This window comes from Xiphophorus couchianus, chromosome 2 (genome assembly GCF_001444195.1).
Source record: "Xiphophorus couchianus chromosome 2, X_couchianus-1.0, whole genome shotgun sequence".
In the NCBI taxonomy this organism is placed as follows: Eukaryota; Metazoa; Chordata; class Actinopteri; order Cyprinodontiformes; family Poeciliidae; genus Xiphophorus; species Xiphophorus couchianus.
The window spans coordinates 15,196,646-15,221,117 of NC_040229.1; the positions used below are offsets into that span (position 1 = coordinate 15,196,646).

Consider the following 24,472-nt stretch of genomic DNA (forward strand, 5'->3'; position numbering starts at 1 on the left):
GGTTTATACAGTTGTGACCCCATAGCATGAACAGTTTTAGAGTATTATCCAACACAAAGAGAAAATATGCAGGCGGGTTAAAGCCCCCAGATTGAAGCAGGTTCACACATGTATGAAGGAAGGCAGTCTTGTGTTTGTGTGAGCAGTTTGTTCCCATACCAGACATCAGACATTGTTGTGAAGACGCCATCTTTCAGTGACTCTGGAGACATCCAGCGAACTGGCAGCAGGCCCTTTCCTCCTTTTCGATAGTAATCCGTCTCATAAATATCTCTGGTCATGCCAAAATCTGACGGAAAATAAAACAAAACAAACAGGTTGGGGGAGCCACTAAGTATCTCTTCAGGGGAAACTCCTGAAAGCAAAAATTTTTCCTCTCACAACCTCCCTCTTTCTGTCTGTCTACATTAAGACTCCACTGCCTCAGGCATTCACTTAGAATCAGTACAGCCTTGAGCAACCTGGGAGAGGAACACATAACATTTATGAGACCCACCTCCTATCTTCACCGTGAAGTCCTCCGCTACCATGCAGTTCCTGGCAGCCAGGTCTCTGTGGACAAACTTGTTGGCGTTCAGGTAAGCCATGCCATCTGCAATCTCCCCTGTCATCTGGATCATCTTTTTCAGCGGGGGCAAGACCTGAGAGGAGGTGTTCTGTTGCACAGCAAGACGAGAAGATGATGAGACCTCAGAAGCTGCCCCAATGCTTTTAACAAAATTAGTTTTATCCATTTAATTAGGCTGTTTTCAGAAGCTTAAAAGAAATTTCATACATATATCCACGAAGTCTACATTTAGAAAGCTATTAATATAAATATAGTTCTAGTCAGAATGATAAAATAAGCCCTATAATGTGCTGTCCTTGTTTTTAATACTTTATTAATGCCTTATGCTTACAATACACAAAAACTCAGATTACAAAAGTTTTAAAAACAGACAAACAACAAAACAGCAAATTGAAATAAAAAAAAACGATCTTTTATGGCTTTCTTTCAAAAATGGAATCCTTCTCACAAATTTTCCACAAAGGACAGCGTTGATGCCACATCTAGTAGCTGTCCTGTCAACAGATTCTCCAGCCTGAGCTCTGGACTTTTGCAGTTCCTCCAGAGTTAATATTAGCCTCTTGTGTGCTTCTCTAACTAATACTCTCCTGCCTGTCCTGTCAGTTTAGGTGGACAGCCATGTCTTGCAATTTTCTTATATTCTTCCCAATTCAGGTGATGGATTAAACAGTGCTATGTGGGATCTTCAAAGCTCAGGATATCGTTACCCTTACCAGGCTGTAAACTTCTCCAGTAACGTTATTGGTGTGTCTTAAACACTTAATAAAATCCATTGTTTGTATGGTAGAAAAATGTAAAACAGTATGATTTTCATTTCTTAACCAATGTACTACTACAAATTACCTTCTGGCCCTTGGTTTTTGTGTGAAGGAAGGGGTGCGTGTGTGTGCGTGTGTGTGTGTGTGTGTTTGTCGGGAGACATTGCTTACTTCATTACGAAGAGAGCGGAGGTGGCTCTTGAGATCCCCACGGGTCATCAACTCCATGATAACCAAGGTTGGTTGTCCCTGAGAGACCACACCCAGCAGCCGCACCTACACGTCAACAGCAGCAGAAAATAAGTCGGCTGCACAAATTCAGAGAAACCAACATCATGTTACAAAGCTAAAATATTCATAATATTGTAGTGGAATTGTAATGCATACTTAAGAAGCACACAATTTATCTTTAACTAGCTCTGAAGATCACAAAAGGAAAAACAAGCTTTTACATTATTCAAAGTGAATTTAATTATGGAGCACTTGACTTTTTATCAGTGAAACATGAACAGAAACCCGTGGGAGCAGCGTTCTAAAAGGGGAATCTTTACCACTTCCATTTAACGCAGTTAATGAGGCCGTGATCACATTGATGTGAGAATGTAAAGAATCTCCAGGAGCCAGTTTCTTTGCCTCGGGCTACAGCTGCAGAGAACTACAAGCTCCAAGTCCTCATGCCCTGCTGGCCTCTCTCTCTGTTTGTGTATATGCAGAATAATTAGGAAGTAATGATAATGGTGAGCACTGTGCCATTTCCTGATCCATTACGAAGTTATCCTGAACCATCTGTCTGTGTTTTCTCAGCTGCTTTATCATAAGTCCACCTTACCACATGATGACAGTTGAACTCTTTCATCACGGACGCCTCGTTCAGAAACTCTATCCGCTCCCTCATGCTTGCTGACTCGTTCACCGTCTTGATCGCCACCCGTGTCTCAGGTTCATCCTTGATGACGCCTTTGGCTGTGCCTTCGTACACCATGCCGAAGGAGCCCTGCCCCAGCTCCTTGTGCATGGTGATCTTTTCCCTGGCAACCTCCCACTCATCTGGAGTGTACACTGCCGCAGCAAAAAAAAAACATACGCCGGGTCAACCCAAAATGCACAAACATCCAAACATTACAGCTGAGAAGTCGGGGAAAGAAGTTTGACATTCTTACTTTCAGCCGCACTGATGTACTCTGGGTTGACAGATGCATAAAGGACTCCATTCCCAAGTCTGTTGTTGTTTCTGGAAACACAAGCCCGGCTCAGTGAGCTGACAAGCAAGCTTTGATTTCCGATGCAATATTTAATCCTCAATAGGACGTCTGCTCTTCCCCAAAGGGGAATCTAAATGAATACACCTATTAACTCTAAATAACATTACTCTCATCATTACGATTCATGAGCAATGCAGCTTAATAAGAGGAAGCACTTGCCTCTTTTTGTTGATGATGAGGAGAATGGTGGTGAGGCTTGCGATTACGAGAGTCGCTATAATGGGCAGGATGATGACCAAGTAGAGAGTCGCAAAATCATCTCCTGAGAGACAAAATAAAGAAAAACAACAGCTGAATTTGGTGCATCTTACGAAATTCTACATTTATTTCAGAAATTCAATTCAAGAAGTAAAACTTAATTCATTACAAACATAGTGATACATTTCATGCAAAAAGCTACTGCAATAAAATATTGCACCAGATGAATTAAGAAATAAAAAATTTAGTATGAAAATGACCAACAAAAACTGTGTCTATACTTGATCTTTTTGCGTGACTCACTGCATTACTGCAGTGATGCAGTAATGCAGCAGTAATGCAGGTAAGCTGCGCAGCGTAGCAGATGGCTTGCCTCCCTAAATCTTCACTGTGGAAATTTCACACTGAACCAACCAACTTGGATTCTGTGTCTCTACGCTCTTCCTTAAGACTCTGAAATCTTGATTTTCAAATAAAATTATAAAATTCAGACCAATGAGCAACAGTCTAATAATTCTTCTCATTATCACAGGTAAGATAGTTTTGACATTAAAGTTCTGGACAGGCTAAGGACAAGGAATTTTACTGGACCCATGCACACATAATCTTAAAATGTTGTAGTGTTGCTTTACGTTTAGGCGGAGGCACGTAGAAGAAAATGCTCTCTGTCCACGAGCCATTTCCTGCCAGAGACGTGGCCCTCACTTGAGCAGAGTAGTTCCCGGAGCTCAGGATCGTCAAGCGAACGCCGTTGTATTTGTGGTACTGCTGATGCGACACACACTTATGCTTCTCAGGCTGGGAGAAAAGAAATTAAGAGAGGTTATTTTTCGTAAAACACAACTTTGCCTGTTTTACACTCTTTGCATTCTGAATCACTTTCACATTATATTATTATTTGACCTTTATTTTTCACTTTAGAGCGTAGTGTCTGGGACAAAACAAATGTTCTACTTATATCAGAGTTTAGGTTCTGGAAGACTGATTTCAACAGTGGTTAAGTTTCAAGTATGGTGGAGGATTTGTGTAGCTATTGGCCTGTTTCTCTTCCAAAGTCCCAATAAACCTTCACAAAGTGCACAAAGTTAAACACTTTGAAATACAACAAGACTTGAAACAACATCTGGTGACGCCCTAACAGAAACTGTAAATGGGATTCAGGACTGGAGGATTTAGGAATACATTTCACAAAAAGGAAAGATGAAAGATCACTCACTCTGTATTCTACAACTTGCGAAATGTTAGAAAAGACTAACAGCTTTTCTTAAAGGCTTTTAACACATCCTTATCAAAGGTGCCACTAAACATGGCAAGCAGCATACATATAGTAAGATATAAAGTGTCTATAAGTGTGTAATTATACCCTGTCAGAATTACCTCATTCCCCAGACGGTACTTAATCTCATACATCAGAATAAGTCCGTTAGGCATGACGGGCTTTGACCAGTGCAGCACCACACACCCCTCAGTCTTGTCACAGAGTTCATGGACAACCTTCCCAGGGATGTCATCTGCTTTGGCTGCCAAACACATTTACACACCCAAATCAATAACATAACTATCTCTAGATTTTTCACAAAACTCACAGGAATGTTCACTCCTTACCGGCAGGTTTAGTCCTAGAAAAAACAAAAGCTCCGATGCTGCAGTTGTAGCCCAGGTCCTCGTTGCAGCCGTGGATTTCAATAAGGTACAAGGTGAAAGGCTTTAGGTCAGAGATTTCTAGAGATTCTGCTGATGTTCTGTCATCAAGGAAGGGATACTCAATGACAGGAGGGATGACATGTGTGCCGTTATCCCCTGAGCCATGCGTAGTATTGCCCCGATTGCTGTCGTGAAACTGAGTGTTGTTAGCAAGACCAAAAAGGTCTCTGCGACGACGATCTGGAGGTCTAAAACAAAGGAACAAAACACATATAAAAAAAGTACAAACTTGGGCAACAAAAATTAAAAAAACCTTACAATTCCACTTATGCAATTGTGTTTTATTAACTACCAACGCTTTGTGCTCAAAAGTTGAATAAGGTTTTGCAGAAGTGTGCTGGTACTATTAGTGTTTCTATGGTCTGCAATGAGTCTCAGCAGTGCTGTGTTAAAGAATGAGGTCAGACGGATCATTGCAAAGTGGACAGAGAAAAAAAAACATGTTTTTTCCACATTACATAAAAAATAATATGGGAAAAAAACACATTGTTTGTGGACATGTTACAATAAAGAATAAAATCAGTCGGAGAAAACTGTCCTGACAGAGAAATTTTTAGTCTTCATTCCTAATGCCCAGAGCTCAGTTGTACACAGAATGTTACAGATTTTTCACTCTCAGTGCCAGAATTCAGATGATAAGCTGCAGAGCCTCCTGGAACTGCACATCATCACCACTGAGGGTGGGGAGGCGCTGACAGCTGTGAAGGCAGCACCACAGTTGTACAAGACAGACAACGGGACATTGAGTCCACAAGTTAAACTTGTACTGATCTCAGTTAAGAAAGCAGAAACAAAAAGGCTTACAGTTGATGAATCTACTTATTTTAGCCTCCAATGTTTATCAGCTTTCAAAAATATCTGAAAAGAAAAGAGTAAGGCCCTGTTAACTTGCTCGAAGCAGCAAAACATGCATAGTTCGGTGTCTACCAAACTTATTAAACTGAATAAGTCATAAAATTTTACCAGAGGAGACACTCAAAAGCTGCATAAAGTAATTTAACATTTGCGTAAAACTCAGATCAAATCAAACTGAAACATAGCCTATTTTGGGGATTTTGAACAAAGCATTGAGGAAAAGTATTTTAGCTACTTGGACTTTTCCAAATATATTACATTATAACAACAAAGAATGTTTTTTTTGTTTTTTTAATGAGATTTTATGTGATAGGCCAACACAAAATAGCAGACAGTTGGTAAGTGGAATGAAAGTAATAAGGATTTTCAAAGTTTTTTAGAATTGAGTACTTGAAAAGTGTTTTATGTTGTTGCTTCAGCTCTATTTGCCTTGAAACCAAAATCCGGCACAAAACAGATCCAACACGCTGGAAAGGTCAGGGATAAAAGCTGGGATGATGCATAAAGCAGGGTTGAGTTTTGAAGCTGTATCTCAAACTTCGTACAACTCACTGAGCAATGCTTAATCCATCATACTAAAATGAAGAGTAAGCTAAACTAAGTGAGCTGTGAAGGTGTGAAGGACAGCTTCCCTTACAGGTCAACATTTCTACTGATTGATGTCTCTTCAGCAGCCAAGCAACCAAACCCCAGCACATGAGTTTCGCTTTACAATACATCGTACATATAAATAAGCCGATATTGGAGTGCAAATAAAAGCGTAGACAAGAGTCTAATTGACCCTGATTGATAGTCACTTTTAAAAGCAGGCACAAAGTAAAATAGGTAATAAAAGAATCATATAAACTTAACTATGGAAAATATCCTTAGCTGACTGAAGCAGCTAGTTACATTATTTGTTCTCCTCCTCCTATTTGGCTGATTATTGAGAGAGAGAGAAAGAGAGAGAGAGAAAAAGAGAGAGAGAGAAAAAGATTGAAACAACAAAGTTCAGACGGGGCAGTCGTGATTAAACATTAAGGCTCCAGTGAGTAAAGCAAATTAGATGTGGCAGCATCCAGGAAATCCCTATCAATTCATCTGTATCTATTCATCACCACCCACAACAGCAGGTGATTACAGTAACTAAACGCTCCCGTCTGCTGATGACAGGTCTTTGAGGTCTCTGAAGCAGATACTGCCAAAGCATTTCTCTTTTTCATCCCGCCCGTCTCTCCTCCTGTAAATTAGTCTGCTAATGCTACTTTGCTCACTGTATATCTTCCCGGTGGGGACTCTTCCCCCTTTCATTTAAATTCCAGATGGACTCACTGTACATTTCCTGGCAGCTGTTTCACTCCAGAAAAAAAAGCGTCTTAAACAAAGCAAGCATGCAAGAGGAGCCGTGGGGTGGTGGGGGAGGAGGAGGAGGTGTGTGTGTGTGTTGGGTTTGGGGGGAGGCAAAATGGAAAACATTTCCTCTCCTTTCTGTTTCTTTTTTCGAGGACACTCTTTTCCCCCCTCCTGGCGTCTAAACACTGAACTTTTGAAGAGAACAAAATCCTCCTGGATTTGGTGTAAAATAATGGTGGCCCCATTACAGAAGAGAGCCTGTGCACACTTTGGCTGCTCAAAGGCGAATGATTTTATGCTTCTTAGAACAGTAGAACTATATAAATCAAACAAAGCAAAAAATGTTCGGACTACTCCATGTACCAACAGTTCACAACCAAAACAGCATGAAGCCCTGAAGAGTGTTCAGGTTAAGCTCATTGGATCTACTAAGTTCCATTACGCTTGTTCAGCCTGCCTACTTACACACAACCCCATTTATTTCAATACCCCTTAGTACTAATTGTCTTCAGAAGTCACTAATTAGTAAATATACAAAACACCATGCATGAAAGAAAACTAACAGTGTGCCGTCTCTAGGGTTTTCTTGCTTTCGATCGTGAAACTGAGGCAGAGGTTCACTTTCCAGCATGACAGCAGCCCTAAGCATATAGTCAGAGCTACCGTGTTGTCTGAGTGTTAGAGTGGCCCAGTCAAAGTCAAAACATAAAGGCACCTGAGAATATGTGACAAAACTTGAAAAATTCTGTTCACAAAATCTCTCCATACAATGTCAATTGAGATAGTTTGCAAAGAAGACTAGGCATCTAGACAGACACTGTCTAGATGTGCAAAGGAGATAGAAACATATCTCAAAACGACTAGCAGTTCTAATTGCAGCAAACATGACTCAACTTGCTTCTAAATATTGGACGAACATAAATGCCTGCCACAGCTTTCAAATTTCTTTGGTGAAAATCTTTGAAATTGATGTTCTGTCTATTTTGCAATTATACACCACATTTTGTTGGTCTATTGAATAAAATTCAAATACAATCAAATTTGTGTTATGTTGTAAGGGGTGTGAATGGTTTTGCAAAGCACACTATGAAGTACCTGATCTGTTCTGTAATAGTTGAAATAGCAACTGAAAATGTTTTAGAGCACAATTTGTCAAGGGTTATCCAACCCCAATCCTACAGAGCTACTATCCTGCAATTTTATGCATTCCTGGTCCACGTATCTTTCCTTCAACAACCAACAAGCACAAATGACCATACCTTGGAAGAAAGATGACATTATGGAGGAAGTTCTCAAAAGCTTTTAAAAAGTAGTGGTCATGCTTGTCCTTGTCCTTCTCTTCGGGTGTGTTCTGGCAAGGACAGCACTGTTCCATTTTTTCTCCAGGCAGAGTAATTTTGGGGGGGGTTAGGTGATCTTTCCCCTCTGTGGGCTCTAACGATGGGCTCCGGATTGGTAACTTCAGCCCTGTTTGAAAAGTAATACCAATGTGGAATGACCTTTAATAAAAGGCAGTTTTCAAGTCTCTCAGGTTCAAACAGCAACAATATGTATATTTTATAGGAATTTTGTGTAATAACCTTTGGAGCAGTAATTATACTTGTAGAGCTCCTGGTCTTCATGCTGCCGCTGCCAGCGCACCAGGTAGTAAATGTGATTGCCGTTGGGAAAAACTGGAGGTGACCACTTCACTATCAACTTGGTTGAAGAGTTGGCATATGCATGGGCATCTTTGGGCACGGACGGCACTGTAACAAACCAAAGTCATGAGGCGTTAGGTATCTGTGATCACTGAAAAACACAAGAAAGACTGCTGTTCAGACTTACATGAAGGTCGCGTGCGGATATAAATGATGTCGCTCTTCGCCCCAGAGATGTGTTCGTCCTTCATCTGCAAGGTGGTGGCTTTCACATAAATGGCGTACTGGGTCCAGGGCTTGAGATATTGAAGAGTAAATTTGGGATCTGTATTTCTGTCCTGTGGAAGGTCTACGTCCACCATGTGCCAGCTATTGGAGCCACAGCCATCCTGGCCATCAAACTCTGTGATATTCTGGGAAGGTCTGAAAGAGAACCGATTCAAACGAAAGGCTTCGGTACAAATCTGCAAAATGTCAAATTAGAATTTGGCAATCTAAAGTCATGACACATCCTGTACAAACCGATGTGTGATGAGGGGCTTATTTATATATGAGATTGTTGAGGACTTACGACTCCTTGTAGTAGACTATGAAGCTTAAAAGATCTCCACGGTCGGAGACTTGGTAGCGTTCCCACGTCAGGGTGATCGTGTTGCTTGTTGTAAAGTTAGACTTGAACTTCAAGGTGTGACTTTCACCTGCAATGACAAAGCAGACCCCCCCTGTGAGACAACTTAAACGGCAATATGACTTGTTTCTCAGCTACTTTTCTTAAAAGTCTCAAAAAAGCAACAAAATATCATAGCCAGAACTCTGCAGTAAAGAACAGAAGCACTCTTCATCTGATTAAAACACTGTTTGCAGTACAGCTTCATCACTTATCTGTAGTACCCTGCAAAACATTTACATACGGTATGGATAGAGGCTAGTTGGACAGGCCACAAAGAAAAATTAAACTGCCGCCTCACACTCCACAATTTTTAAATTGCCTGAGTCAACTGGAGCTTTGTCAGAGGAGCCTTAAGGAGACTGCAGCAATAGCAACTGTAGCATTTGCAAATAATGAATATATTACATCAGCTCTCCAAATTAGAACTAAGCAACCATGGAAAATAAAATCACTGCTGATGAGAAGTGCATTGGATTTCATACAACTGGAAGAGAAAAACACAAATCCAAAAAGCATGAAACAAGCACACTGTAATTTAGATGAACATGAACTTTGGCTGATAAAACAACACAAGGAAGAAAACAGATGTAGTATCTATTAATTTGGGACCAAACATCTTAAACTGCAGGGCGTTTTTTTGTTTCAAACAGCTGAATATAGCTGTGATGAGTTTGGCTCTGACTCAGTTCATGTATGGCAGCCAACAGGTACCATACATGAATTGTACAACCCATAATTATTTACGTGCCTCTGTCCTTCTTTAAAACAACAGGGAAAGAAACTGGACAAAAAAAAAATAGTTCACTTGATGCAAGCTAACTAGCAACTGAGCAAACCAAGCTGATTGCTCAACACCCCTCCCCCCCAGAAAAATCCTTGTTTTAGTTAAAAGCAATGCAAACTAAACAAAGCAAAGCATTATATTATGGGAGAAGAAATTAACTAATTACTTAAAAAAAACTACATTTTCTCAGGTTTGTAGTTTTAAGGAAGTATAAAAAACACATCCTCCTTTGGATGATACCTAGTTTAAATAACATGCTATTTGCTCACACAAATTCATCCAAACATGACTTATCCATGTATGATATGAAACTGAAATAAAGGCAAGAAAGCAAAATCATTGTGTAGGTTTGAAGAAGGATCTAGTCCTTTTGTCTCAGAAACTTTAAAGACAAGGATCAGGGAAAAGCTCTCAAACAAGAACCTTCTTGAGAGAAATCTAAATCACCTTAAGGCTTATTGATAAAAAACAAAAAAGTCATAATCACAACAATTATATTGAGTGTCAACCCAGATTTCTCACAGCATTAGAAAACACTGCATTGCAATTCACAAACCAAGCAAGGGTAGAATTACTGAAAAAAATGTCCCTAAATAATTATTAATACTAATTATTTTGAGCTGTTGAGAGTTTAAATTGAAACTAAATTACAAATTTGATTAATTGCACAGCTGTAAGGCAGCTTGCTGTGGTTATAATCCAACCTAAAATCCCTTTAGTCTTAGCTTTTCAGTTATAACATTAGCTAATGTAAAACAGGCCAGAAGTCTAATCTCTGGTGTTCTTGTTGATCTAATATGGATTATTTTTTAGGCTCTCCAGGTCACAGAGGTATGCAGAAACACTGGAATATCCTGTCATGTAAGCCTCCTTTAAATAAATCCTACAAAATGAAAATATGACTCTGTAAGGAGGCACAACATGACATTTTTAACACATTTTTTGACTTCAGCAAAATGTTCACTCACAGCTGGCTCTTTCACCGTTGTAGCGGAAATCACCCTCTTCTGGCTCTACAGCTATGCCCGTTTTTTCCCACATGGCGTGAATCTCAGACTTGCAGAGCTTTGGGTTTCCACGGAAGAAGATACGCCCCGTCTGAATAGTCAGGTTGTGCTGGGTCCAATTCCACAAGGACTGCAGATTCTGGTTGTTGACGGCGGAGAACGAATATGTGCTGATAATGAGAGAAGATAAGCAGATGGTCACAAACATGTTGCAACAAGTTGTTTTTCTTAAGCAACTTGTGTGTAGCAACGGACAGATCAAATGGTTATTAATTATCGTTAAACGTAGCAGTGTTGTGCACCAAAATGGGAGCACATAAATATGGGCTCTGAATTCTGTGTCTGCCTAACAATGAGCGTTGGTATGAAACTGTGTCATGTCAACACCATTAGCAGCAGCAGTCCAAGCATAAAGCCTCCAGAGGGAAGGGAATGTCTGCCATCCTCAACAGCATTCCTTAGAGAGAAACTTAACACCGGGAAAAATGATAACAAGAGGGACACAAGGCTTTCCCATGACCCCCTCAGCTAAAGAAAAAAGCTCTGCTTTGGATCTAAGGCTGCTGCTGATATCCAAGTAAAGACATTAGCAAATGTGAACCTGTCCAGTCTGCTTAGCTGCCACTTATAATGTTTTCAAACACATCGCTATCTGGAACCCGACACGAAAAGGTTAAGTGAAGATGCATCTAACAATGCTTACATGCAGTATGAGGGTTAGACTAGTCTGGTAAAAACGAGTCCCTGGTCCTATTCTTTTTCCTCCAGAGGGATTGAGCTCTTGACTCTTGAGAAATGATTGCTTCCTGGAGGCGTGGACTGTATGGAAGTTTTAAATTTTACCCAATTGCTAACATTTGTCTGTGACGTATATGATGCTCCAGTTCGACACTTACCGGAAATTGCCTGCACTGTAAACTATCATCCTCTACTGCAAAGGGAGAAGTGCTGATCCGAACGAGGAGGCTTTTAATGTTAATTTAATATTTGGAAGTGTGATAAACATGGACTGAATAGAATAGAAAATTATTGTCATTGTTCACAACTTCTCCCTCTGTTTGCTGATTGGTCCGGTAAAAAGATCTATTGGAGACAATCCAAGTCAAGGGGAGAAACTCCAAACTGTGCAGTAAGCGAGATTTTTTATTTTTCTTTTTTTGGACAGAATTACACGAGAGGGCAATGGCTAAGGATTTACAACCTGCAGCTCCGGGTCTGTCTGTGGTTGTTTTGTTCAACTAAATTGGCTCTTGAAAACATACCAAAATGATACGGAAATTAGGACCGTTTTTAGACCAAAGGACATTAAAAAGCCTAGCTTCAGCAGTTTTACCATTTTGTTTTCATGCAATAAAATGCAATGCAGTGACAGAACAATGCAAGGACACTAATTGTACAAGGAACAACAGTTTGCTTTTTTTTTTATTGAGTCCATTAATGTCACAATGACGCAAACATGATGTGCTATGCTTCATAATAAGTGTGAGATAAATCAATTTGCCTAATTTTATTTCAATAAAAGTAGTCTTTTCCCTCATTATAAAACTTTTTTTGTTGGTTATAAACAAATATCTACCCAGCCATTTGTAAAAATGGATAAATAATGTTGTTATAAAGCTTTTAAATGTTTGGGGGCTCCACACACATTGATGCAAAAGTAAAAAACTATTTTTGGATAGTACAGATTGCTGGTCCCTGCCTGAGACAATGGAGAACATTCTTTGCTCTCGTATTTTTAAAATTGAACATATATGACCAGGTTCATACAGCCTTACTCTTCAATAAGTTCTTTTCCGTTTATGTATCGGAGGCTTTTGAGGAAGGACAACGAGCTGAGAGAGTGAGAGTGTCGAATTTTCACATATCCCATCACTGTCTGGATCAGTCCCATGAAGGTCTCCAGCTCCGAGGCTATATTAACTGTAAAGAGTAGATACAGAAAGGAAATATGGACTGAAATTATTCCCAGATCACCGTTGCAACTAAACCAAATGAAAATTAAATGCAATTGAACATCATTTTAAAAATTGGCAACTGGAAATAGGTCATGACTGAACTGATTTAGGGAGGCACACCATACGACTCAGTATATACATTTTTTCAAAACATGTATTATTTTCCGTGCAATTCACAATTATGCATTACTTAAAGCTAATCATTGACACAAACTCTAATACTAGTAAATAAAGGCAAATATGCAGAGTGAGGCCTTACTAAGTTTTACTCCATGAAACAAATAGAAAAATTATGTTTGCTCCTCAAAGAAGAAAAAATCCTCCCTTTACTGTGATCAGTTACTCTTGTAGCAAACATTTCTGGAATTTACCGCCAAACACTGCTGTTGTGTAAAAGAGCACACAGTTTTAGAATCACTCACTTCCGTTGCGGATGTTGATGACCAGATTGCCTTCGATGACGGTGCACTCCTTCAGGGACTGAGCAGCATCCACAGAATCAATAACAGAAGACGTACAGAACTTGTCGCACAGACCATTGCAAGCGGTGCACAGCATGCTGCCCACGACAAAGTCAAAAGAAGAGAGAAGGGAGTGGGGGTGGAGAGAGAGGAATTATTGCAAAAGACAGAAAGAACATCTTTTTTGTGATATTTTCTACCTCACACTGAAATAATTTGTCTTCTCTCAACCCAAAAGCATTCCAAAGGATTCAGGCAGATAAATTCAGGGAATGATAAAAGGTCACTTCTCACATGGACAGTTTAATCTTTTATGGAGCCTCAGCCGAACTGTTTCGTGAGAGAGTGACTCACTGTTTCAACCTTTGAGACAAAACACATGCAATGGCTAGAAACAGATTCAGCAACTAAGAGACAGGCCCAAACTTTAAGTTTATGAAAAGACAAATCTTAAAGAGGAACAGTGAAAAATGAAATGTTAATTACAAAAGCATTTACACCTTCACAGTATTTTATTGGAACTTCACGTGACAGATCAACACAGAATAAAATATAATGGTGAATGGAAGAAAAAGGGCACATGGCTTACAATTTAATATGTGTTGCTGCAAGTAGGGGAGGATATGGGTCGGACCAGGAAGGTCCAAAAGTACTGTGAGGGTCTGCGGAGAACATTTGGCAGAGTCTCCTGTCAAAAGGACCTTCAACTCCCATCTCCGGCAGAACTTTGAACACTTCCTGGGGAGGCGGGGGACCTTGAGTTGGAGCGGGCCATGTTCAGTGCTTCCATTGTTGAGGCGGCTGACCAGAGCTGTGGCTGCAGGCTGGTCGGTGCTTGTCGTTGCAGTGACCCTACAACCCGCTGGCAGTCACCTGCTGCTGTGAAGGATGCTGTTGAATCTGATCAGGCCTTTTTTTTGCCTGTGGGACTGTTTCAGCAGAATTTAATGCTGGTGGTTGATAAGGCAAAACCATCTGTGTGGGAGGAGTTCTATGACGCCATGGAGGTCAACTTTTGAATAGCTTTGAATGGTGGACACCTCTGGTCCACCATACGGCGTCTCAGGAAGGTGAAGCAGCACTCCACCAACACTCTCTATATTCGGGATGTCACTGATCGGTGAACGAAACACTCTGAAGACCTCCTCAATCTCACCATCATGTCTCCTAATTAGAAAGTGTAGTCTGGGGACCTGGGGTCAGGATCTTCAGTCGCTGAGGTCACTGAGGTGGTTAAAAAGCTTCTTGTTCACAACATCCCGGGTGTTTATGAGATTTGCTCTGCTGTGGGGTTGTGTTGGTTTACGTAACTCTGTAACATCATGTGGATTTTGGGCACAGTTCCATAGGATGGGCAGACTGGGGCGGTGGCCCCCCTGCTTAAAAGGGGGACTGCAAGAACCACTTTTTTGACTTGTATTTGTAAAAATATTTAAAATTATATGTGAATTACATCTCACTTCACAATTTTGTGCCACCTTCTGCAGGTCTATCACATTAAGAGATATTATGCTTGTGACAGGTAAAAACTGAGGAAAAAGTTCAAAGTTCTATGTTTGCATGCAAAAGAAGTAGAATAAGGTGTCCCTGGTGAGTGTTGCCTGTAAAATCTACCAGTGGCATGAGAGTTGAGAACAAGGCTCTGTGCTGAGGACATTTTACTGTACAGTCTAACCATGAATCTTTAATAGTTCAGCACCATGTTAACTTCCTACGTCATGAACTACTTTAGGAAAAGATCTGTGTGAAGAGTTGAGGTCAGGTAAAGTTCAAGTCAAGGATGCCTTATGCAAAAGAATGTATAATGCAGAAGTGCATACTGGTTACAAGTTCCTTTAAAGTCTGAATACATTAGTATAAGTACACACCTGTTCATGGGAAATCTCACCAAGAAGCAGTTCTGTGTGAGATTCAACAACACAGCAATAGAAAAGAGATGTCGTTCATACCTTAAAAGATTCTTTGACAAGGCTGAGCCATGTATTTAAAAATCATATATTACATTTGTCACTACACTCGGCATTACCACGTAATAAGAAAGAAATCTGAGGTGTGCGTCCTTACCGATCAGTTTCACTGCGAGTGAAGCCAGAGGGACACTCATTCATACATTCTCTGTTGTGGATAACAAAGGGAATGTCATTGGAGAGGTGCACTTCAGAGCACTCCCTCTTGGTGATGCAACGCCAGCCCTCGAACATGAAGGTGCCTCCAGGACAGTCCGGCACGCAGCGACCCTCGTGTTTGTAGTGGATGCACGCCGAGCAGGCCATGTCGTTGTTGGGTTCGGAGCAGCCCCCCAAGCATTGACTGTGGCAACACTCCCCATTGTCCATACAGGCCAACTTGCATTGCTGAGGACACACTGTGGTGGAGATAAACATACATGAGAAGGACGTTAGTATTAGATGAAACCAAAAAACGGTTTGCACAGTTAAACAACAAATAGACAATGTCCGACAAACTGTGGCAAAAGCCTAAGTAAACATTCTCATGAACAACTGCTTTGAATATCTTCTAAGCTTGCTTTATGTCACTGTACCCTAAATGACATATATATTTTGAGAAAAAAAGAGATGTACCATTGTAAGCACAACAAATCAGCTACACAGTCAAGTGTCAGTGATGTGACGTTTCTTCAACCGCTTTCCTCACTTTTTAATCTTATTTTCAAACATATTTTAGATAAGCTCACAGCTTCCTCTTCATGTTATTTTAATGCTGAATGGTCCCATGTTGGCATAAGACCACACTTTAATGTGCTTAATTTCTTTTCAATGTCATTTAGCGCATACTATTAAAAGTTACAAAATGTAAAAAATCAAATCAAATCAAATGAAAAGTTGACTTAGTCAGTTTATTGACTAAATCCCTAGTTTGTAATGCCGCATTGCTGCCACTATTATAATGAGAGCAATTCTGATGTTTGGCTCATTCCCTTTACAAACATGAAGGAGGAAGAATAATCAAAAACATGCCTCACTGGAACCGTTTCACTGTCACATCTGTAAATCTGCTTGTACATGCATTTTTTTGATATGAGGACAATCTTATCCTTTAATAATGACTCTCTCTACAACTTATTGTTTGGAGGTTAGGGACACAGCAAGTAAAAGGGTTTCATCGGTTAAAGCTGTGGGAACGTACATGTTGCAAATGACATGGAAAACCATCAAGTTTAAAGTAAAATGAAGACATTTCTTATAAAACTGGATGCATATTTTAACAAAAATAAGGTCAAAAATCATCATGAGTGTGGCAATAGCTTCTGAAACCATTCCTCCAAAATAAAGCATGGGCATTAGCGTGGGCAAATATGTAAAATCCTTTTTTTTTCCTTTTTCTATTAGAATTTATATTTAGCTATACCAGAATAAAGGCTGGTTGCACCCTGAATACAACTGTTTCTTTAAAGCAAGAAAAATGGCATCTTTCCAGGTTTAGAGAAAATAAGTGTGGGCTGTTTCAAATTAGGTGTGAGCAAAAGAACTATTAGATGTTCCTCAGTGTTTACTGTACATCACTGAGAACAGTTTGTTACCATCTTCAACCAACAGAGTATACAATACTATAGCAGATCATTGACAATTAGTTTTCTGTAAAAAAAAAATTCCAACCTGAACCTTGAAAGCATTGAGCGTACACAAATTACAGTTGACCTTTTCTTTAATTTTTATTTTCTAAAAAGCAAATAAGTAGTGTCAAAACACCTTCTGATGAAGGAAGCACTTCCATATATGGATGAAAACAGAAAATCTTTAAACATTAGCATGCTGTAATTGTCATCATAATCACAGATCAGATTGTGTGGTTCTCTTTTCATATGGGTGTGGCAACACAGAAAAACATGATGATATAAATTGTGCTGCAAAACCAAATTCTCCATCTGACCAATAAGACTAAACTAATTTGAAATAACAGATTTTCTGGTTGCGTAGGAACTGCCTTCATGTTCAAAACAAACGTTTTTTTTTTTCTAATTTTCCTTATGTATGTTGTTGTTGACTTCCTCCCAACCCTCTACAAGAGTTGGCCATTACCTCTACAACATTCGTACGGTCCAGCTGTGCTTTTGTTGTCTCTTAGTTCCTAACCTTGTGGCTCAGGGTGGAAGTGATTTACAGTACAATACGTTATTATACAGAAATATTCACAAATTGATTCAACTTGTGTCAAGTTGCTGTGGGATTCTAAATTACTGTAGTTGGCAGGTTTCAGCTTAAAAATGCCTGTAGCATCATAATTATTGTCAAATAATTCTACAAGGTGAATTGTGATGTGCATGTGATACATGCATGCTCAACCTGCTTGGTTTTACAAGATTTCATACAGATCATATTTTAGTTCAGACTGTAAATTAGTCCAAAACATGTTGCCCGGTATTGTGTATACATTCTGACTTTTGCATGGTACCATGCAATACAGTAATGCAGCAGAACAACTGCGCCAAGGAGCAGAGCCAGCTGTACTTTCGTTTCACAATACAGCTGAGAAAGATATCGATCACCTCCACTCCCGTTCTCAAAGACTTTAAGCTTTTTTACTCCTTACATTCTGTCAAATTTAAGAATACTGAGGTGGAACTACTTTATAGATCTACAAAAAAAAAAAAAAAAAAATCAGTTTCTTTAGGCAGTTGTAAGCTTATTGTTGTCTTTTTTGGTCTTAAAAGTTGAGTTAGATAAAGACCAGGTTGACAAGTTTGGTAGCTGTCCAGTTATTATGGATTAGATCCACAGCAAAAGCCAAAGACTTTTCTTTTTTAAACAACAGCATCAGATATCAACACATGCTAGCTCTCGCATAACAGCTGGGATCTGATTGGAATTACTATGCTGACGTTAGTGCGGTTGGCTTAGGAAGAGTAGTGTTGCACATTTGTAAGCACTGAAGGAAAAAAAAAAAAAGACAGAAAGGGGTTCATTTTCTTGGAAATCTACCAAAAGGGGGCAGCCAAAGCAAACTATAATGAGCCTTCTCCTTAAAGGATGTCTGCTCCCTCAGTATCATTTTAACAGATTCCTCAATGCGGAAAAATTCCAAACATGCATGTCTTCTGCCAAAGGAGAGCGGTGCAGGGGGGGGGGGGATCACTGTCTTAAATCCATATAAGTCGACCGGGTTTCGCTGCCCAACCAAACAACCCCATGGTATCAAGGATACAATCTCCTATTTATAGATGCTCCTAATGCAGGCCTATTTCCACACTTCTGCTCACTACACATAGCTATGCAGGTCATTATAGGTTTCCACCTCTTTAAAGAAGTGGGATTTCCTAACAAGGGGTTCCTCTGAACGGTAGACGTCAGCATCCCGGTTGTTCTCTAAGTAGATGGCCAAGAATAAACATGATGCATCAGAAGGCTCGAGTTTCGACCATGTGTAAGTTCAGACAGTGTTGTGTTAAAAAAACTGCTGAAAGATCGGACCTCAGACTCAAACGGTGGGAAAAGAAACCATCACTATAATCTGAGCCAAATACGTCAAACTGCGGAGAGTGGGGGTAGGGAGGTTCAGCATGTTGTTCTCCTCATACAGTAGTTACACAACTCCCTCCCTCCTGCTCTCTCCCTGAGCAAACACAGCCAGGTCAGACACCAAAACCCAAGCATCAGCTTGCCCCAGCTGTTTACCGGAGTGCTGCGACACAAGGATCGACTGGGTACATTTCATCCATAGTAAACAAGACAAGTCCCCACACTCAGTTTGCTGCTGCTGGTAAATATACCAGCATCAGAAAGTTACTGAAGGATAGACAAGTCTATAACATCAGTGGTTGTTATCCCAAAAGGTGTTGTCTAGTGGCAGGACTATGTGAAGAATCTCCAAAATGTTGGAGGTCACAGAGTACTTACTAAACACATATAATATTAATTCCTATGGCAACTCCTAGCTAAATAGTATGAAGCATTTTTTTTTACCAACTGCCTACCAGACTAACCTTGAGTTCTTTATTTATAAAATATGACTTTTTAGCACAGATCACAAGATTTCAAAGCTGTCGGCCGTCAATTGCTTAATTTCTTTTTTCAATAAGGTCTTTACCTGCTACAACAACATCCCCACTTTGGTCTCTGGACACTGTCACAGGAGTCCTGTATATTTTGCAGATGCAACTGTAAATCTGACAAAGCTGTCTCTTTTTAAAGAGAAGAGCCTTTATTCTGGCAGTCTGCTGTCATTAACTTTAACATCTGACATGCTAACTGAGGCCTGCAGAGTCCGAGATGGAGCTCTTGGGGTTTCCACAGCGTCTTGAAGTGCTAAAGGGTCTGACCCTGAGGTGAACTTGCTGGGATGTACTCTCCTGGGGAGTCTCTGACTGTCTTGAATGAATTTTAAAGAATAATCTCTCTCATTGTAAAGTGCTGCACAGAAAATATTTGAAAATGTTCTCAAAGGGATATTTGAGGATTTCCAAAGTGAGATTTTTGTTATGCTCAGAGCAACTAATAATGTATCTGATAAGATAAGTATCTTAGTGTCTTTATTAAGGGTATATCCTAATTAGTTGGCCATGGAGGATGTAGTCAGCAGCTACGCAGATAGGGGCTGAAGGCCAAAGCAGACTTCTACCATTTTAAAACAATTTTAGTTTCAAAAACGTTATAGAAGTTTCTGCAAATGCTATTTAAAAAAATATTTAAACCACTGTCGTATTTGCATATGTTCAGTTATGAACTTGGAAGTCAATGATTATTTACACAGGAGCCGGAGGTAGGAGGTAGTGCCCCACCAAAGAACTTCCTGTGTGAAACAGGTACTGAGAAAGACACATTTATAGTATTTACATTTTCCCTTCCGGAAAAGCAAGGCGGCATAAAAATCAAGAAAATACTAATTACTTAACCACTGTAAAAGTTTTGATTGTATTTCTCAAAAAATAAGCTTATTGTATATTACATACAAGGTACATCAAAGGAAATGCACAAAATAAACTATCAATATGCCAGTCAGACAATCACACCAATCAATGTTAATGATAAAAGTTGACATACCTTACTGACTATTAGAGCTTCATATTATTTTACTGTAAACAGGTACTAATCATATGTTTGAGAAAAACTGGGAAAATGTAAAAGATGTGAAAGTTATTCTATTTCTAGTTATTCTGTATATTTGCTCTGATAACATTAATTCAGTGTGAGGAGAGCAATGTGTTCTCCATAAACAATATCCATTTACCTTTGACTACATTAAGTAAATACTCAAGAGCAGGTATGCATGACATTAAGTAATTAGATAAAGATATTTTTACTTTCAACATTATCATCAGTATGTGATGTGGGCATCAGTTTAGACACCATTCAACAGACTGAATATCTCATCAATATGCAAAGTTTAAATTAATCACTCTTCAAGATAATGACCAATAAATCTTGGCAATTTAATAAATCTAAGCATTTGCATTATTGTTACCAATACACACACTGATTTTGTGATGATATGTTGAGTAGCCCTCACTTTAAAGTCCAATTTGTTTGTTCTGTTTTTATTGCTTGTTTCTAATTGATTGTTTTTCTCCTTGAGTGTCTAAAATGGTGGCTTGAGGTAGAATGAATTACTATTATTAATTATTATTATTATTATGTTGTCAATATATTGTAAGGCCATTCCAGGACACCTTATGTCAAAGGCGATGTATTAACAGCTATGCTGAAGCTACAAAGGAGTAATCTGCCAAAACCTTATGTAGACATTCTCTCGCTTGCTGTTGAATTGAAGTGCGCAATATGTCTATGAAATAGCTGCCAAAGAAAAGATGAAGATACTAGTGCAGCAATGCACCTCATCAAAATTCAAGTCATGCCCTGTTTGCTTAAGTGCGTGCTGTCTTAAGTAGTCTGGTACACACTGCTTTCACGTAGACGCTGGCGACATGTTTACTGCCAGCATGCCACTGCCACATCTGCACGTGAGGTGTGATGTGGAAATAGAAAAGATGCTCGAAATTACACAGTTTTTCTCGAACTGATCAGTTAGAAGTGTCCGTCACAATCAAACACAAAAAAGGTCTGATGAAAGATTAAGTTTCATTCTTCGTGGCATATCAAAGCGCAGCATGTTTTTCTTGTGTAATAGAAGACAAGTAGGAAGCGCGACAGACTGTTGGGAAGTCATTCATTATTCACATTGGGACTCTGGGAGTGAGGGAGAGAGAAAAAGAAGAGGGTATAGAGAGTGGTGGTCTAGGAGGAGAAAAAGAAGGAGGAGCTAGATTTAAATGATTGCTCTGTGTTGGACCAATAGTGGCCAGGGAGGGGAGGTCCTAATCCCAGTGATTGACATGTTATTGAGTCTGAAGCAGAGATGGTAAACAAGTCCTCTCTTGAGCAGGCGTTGGGAGGGGGAGTCGTAACCATAGTGATTAAGCATTGCTTTTCCACGGATTCAGAGGAACCATAACTTACGGAAAACCTTGAACAGTCCGTCACAACAAGCTCATGCCACTACAAGCTTTCATGTTGTTATTCCTGAAAATATGGCTGACATCTCCATAGAGGATTAGTTAATTAGTTCTATTTGTATAAAGATAATATTAATTTGGCCCTGCGACAGACTGGCGACCTGTCCAGGGTGTACCCCGCCTCTCGCCCGGAACGTAGCTGGAGATGGGCACCAGCAACCCTCCCGACCCCATTAGGGACAAGGGTGAACAGAAAATGGATGGATGGATGGATAATATTAATTTGTCTTTATGCAAATCCTGTATTCTGTATTTTATTATGTCCTAATAAAATACAGGATAATTCAGCTGATTATTCACTAAAATATAGTAGTTTAAAAAAGTGGGAATATCACTGATGTGCTTCATTTACAAAATAATAAATACAACATGTGAAAAAGTATTAGCCCCCTAAAGATTTCTTCTATTTTTTCTTTATGTGCTACACTTACATGCTTCAGATAATCAAACAATTGTTAATAGAGAGAGAAAAATTTTGTTTTAAGTTGAGAACTTCAAAGCAATCTGACTCTATGTGAAAAAGTAATTGCTACTTAAACTTGTTAAGTAGCAGGTCATTTTTGATTGAAACAACTTCTAATAAACACCTGCACTAACTAGCAATTAGTTTTGTTTACATTGCTGTGAAGAACTTTTGTCCCGCTCTTCTTTGCAGAGCTGTTTTAATTTAGCCACGTCAGAGGTTTTACTAGCAGGAAAGGCCTGGCACAGCACTCCTATCTCCCTCCAAGATTTAAGTTCAGATTTTAAATAGGCCCCTTCTAAATCTTCATTTTGTACTCTTTTATTTTGGTTTGTTAATTAGTTAGCTAATCAGAAGTGGATGTTCTGCTGGGCTTTGAATCACTTTCCTGCAGCACAGCCCAACTGCACAAAGCAAAGCCAGACCATCACACTACAACTAGAAAACGTTTGATTTTGAATTGGGTTTTTTTCCCCTGCAGATGCTGAATTAGTTTCATTCCAGATGTAAAAGGAACACACTACTTATCAACTACTCCAGGTTCAAAGCTTTGTAAAACAGGCCTAGCCTTTTGTGTGTTTCTTTGTTAGTCATCTCTGAATTTCAAACTTTCAGGGTTGGAAACAACCCTGAAAGTCACCACCCCTAATCTATACCAACGTATTCCTAGTGTTTGAAAGGTCCAAAATCACCGTACTTTGGCTTTTTTAAAATTTAATATCAAAGTTTGTATCGTGATCTGAAACATTTAAGTGTGACAAGAAAAGCAGAAAAAGCATTTGTAAGGATGAAGATAGAATTTCACAGCCCTATAGGTCCATTAAGACTTGATTAAATTTATCCCCACTTCAACCCCCCATTCCACAGTCTATTCCCTCTGCTAAACACCACACATGCTCTGTGAGCACAACAAGAAGCTGAGGTCAGGTTACGAAGTTAGTAGAAAAGGTAGCAGAGCAGACATACAGTAGCAAACATCAAGCCCACCACATGCTACTGCAGAAAGAATCGTGGGCTGACTCCTATCTCCCTCCAAGCCCAACTCCCTGAGCTGCACAAGTCCACATCCTGATCCGGCAACCCGATCTTCCCCAGGAGCACCCCTACCCCAACCCCCGCACCGGTGGATCACTCCAGACACTTGTTTAAACCACATCGGCAAATGAAGAAAAAGATGCTTCCTCCAACTCACAGCCAAAGGGAAACCGCATCACAGACTCGTAGTACTGCTACAGTGATAACAGTCTCAAGTGCTGGGATGGGCTGATTTAATCTAAGGTTGTGTTTTTCACATTTAGGGCTGTGTTCGCCTGCCTGAACGAGTTCAGCCAGATTTACCGTTCTGCTGACTGGAGTGGGTTTTATTTGGAAGGCGTAAACTAAAAGTGATTTTTTCATGCGGACAGCTGGCTGAGTTGAGATGGACTGTGCACAGAAATGTGTGTGACTGTGTTTCCCAGTCTCTTCCACTCCCGTGCCTTCTAAAGAGCAGCAATGTGTTTTTCACACAACTATGTGCTGGTCTGTGTGTTCAGGCATGCGTGGCATTTCCCCCCCTCACTTGAGCTCAGTCACAACAACAACAACAACACACGCACACCTTCCTTATGGGCCTTAGGGCTTGGTCCAGAATGCAGCTGCTGTTGATTGAGTGTAGTTACTAAAAGGGCAAAGGTATGCAGCACCTCTACATCTGCCAGAATGTCGAGCTTTTGTCTCTGCAGAAATGCATTACAAGTGTTGTTAAAACACTGGAAAATGTGACTAAGATCAGTCTGAATAAGTCTGTTCCACACATGGTGAGGAATACAATCCTGACAGATGTTCTCATAATCTTTGGCACTAAAATCTAAGTAAAATCAAATAGCACTGTGAATAAATGAATCTGTTCTCATCTATAATATAATGTAAAGAAGCCAGTAAGGTAAAAACCACAAGACTGTGTTCAGCACTGATCAGAGGGTTCAAATTGGATCAAGCCGTGAAAGTCTATTCGGACCTGACTTTTGCATGCTGGAAATACCTCCCTCCTAACTCATTTCTCCATGGAGTCTTATTTGCAGCTGAGATGGCTCTCGGCAGCAAAACCCTTCCTTAAACCAGGAATCTTATTTTGAAGATTGACACAGCCTATAGACCCTGTGCAGCATGAAGTCACAAGAAACTGCTGTTCTATCAGCTTTTCCCTCAGTGTTGTTGCTGTTTTGGTTAGCAAAACAACATCAACACTGGATAACCAGAAGAGCACAGAGATTCAAAGTGTGTTCCTGTATATATTATCATCAAAATATTAGAGTTTCCAAACAGCTGAGGACTGTTTTGGACTGTATTTGCAAATTGGTATATTC

At 39.8% G+C, this 24,472-nt stretch overlaps 1 protein-coding gene across 1 annotated transcript in view; it reads right to left on the reverse strand.

Moving 5' to 3' along the window:
• The window catches only part of igf1ra (insulin-like growth factor 1a receptor), a 91,977-nt gene that overhangs the window by 13,421 nt on the left and 54,084 nt on the right, over positions 1–24,472 (reverse strand). The window contains exons 3-19 of the mRNA XM_028038111.1: positions 15,259–15,559; positions 13,156–13,292; positions 12,554–12,698; positions 10,740–10,948; positions 8,889–9,015; positions 8,505–8,740; positions 8,258–8,425; positions 7,937–8,144; positions 4,392–4,678; positions 4,164–4,306; positions 3,419–3,584; positions 2,748–2,850; positions 2,487–2,557; positions 2,156–2,385; positions 1,498–1,602; positions 497–656; positions 160–289 (exon numbers count right to left, since the gene is read on the reverse strand). Coding sequence (XP_027893912.1) covers positions 160–289; positions 497–656; positions 1,498–1,602; positions 2,156–2,385; positions 2,487–2,557; positions 2,748–2,850; positions 3,419–3,584; positions 4,164–4,306; positions 4,392–4,678; positions 7,937–8,144; positions 8,258–8,425; positions 8,505–8,740; positions 8,889–9,015; positions 10,740–10,948; positions 12,554–12,698; positions 13,156–13,292; positions 15,259–15,559 — 2,926 coding nt within the window. The remainder of the gene's footprint in view (positions 1–159; positions 290–496; positions 657–1,497; positions 1,603–2,155; positions 2,386–2,486; positions 2,558–2,747; positions 2,851–3,418; positions 3,585–4,163; positions 4,307–4,391; positions 4,679–7,936; positions 8,145–8,257; positions 8,426–8,504; positions 8,741–8,888; positions 9,016–10,739; positions 10,949–12,553; positions 12,699–13,155; positions 13,293–15,258; positions 15,560–24,472) is intronic.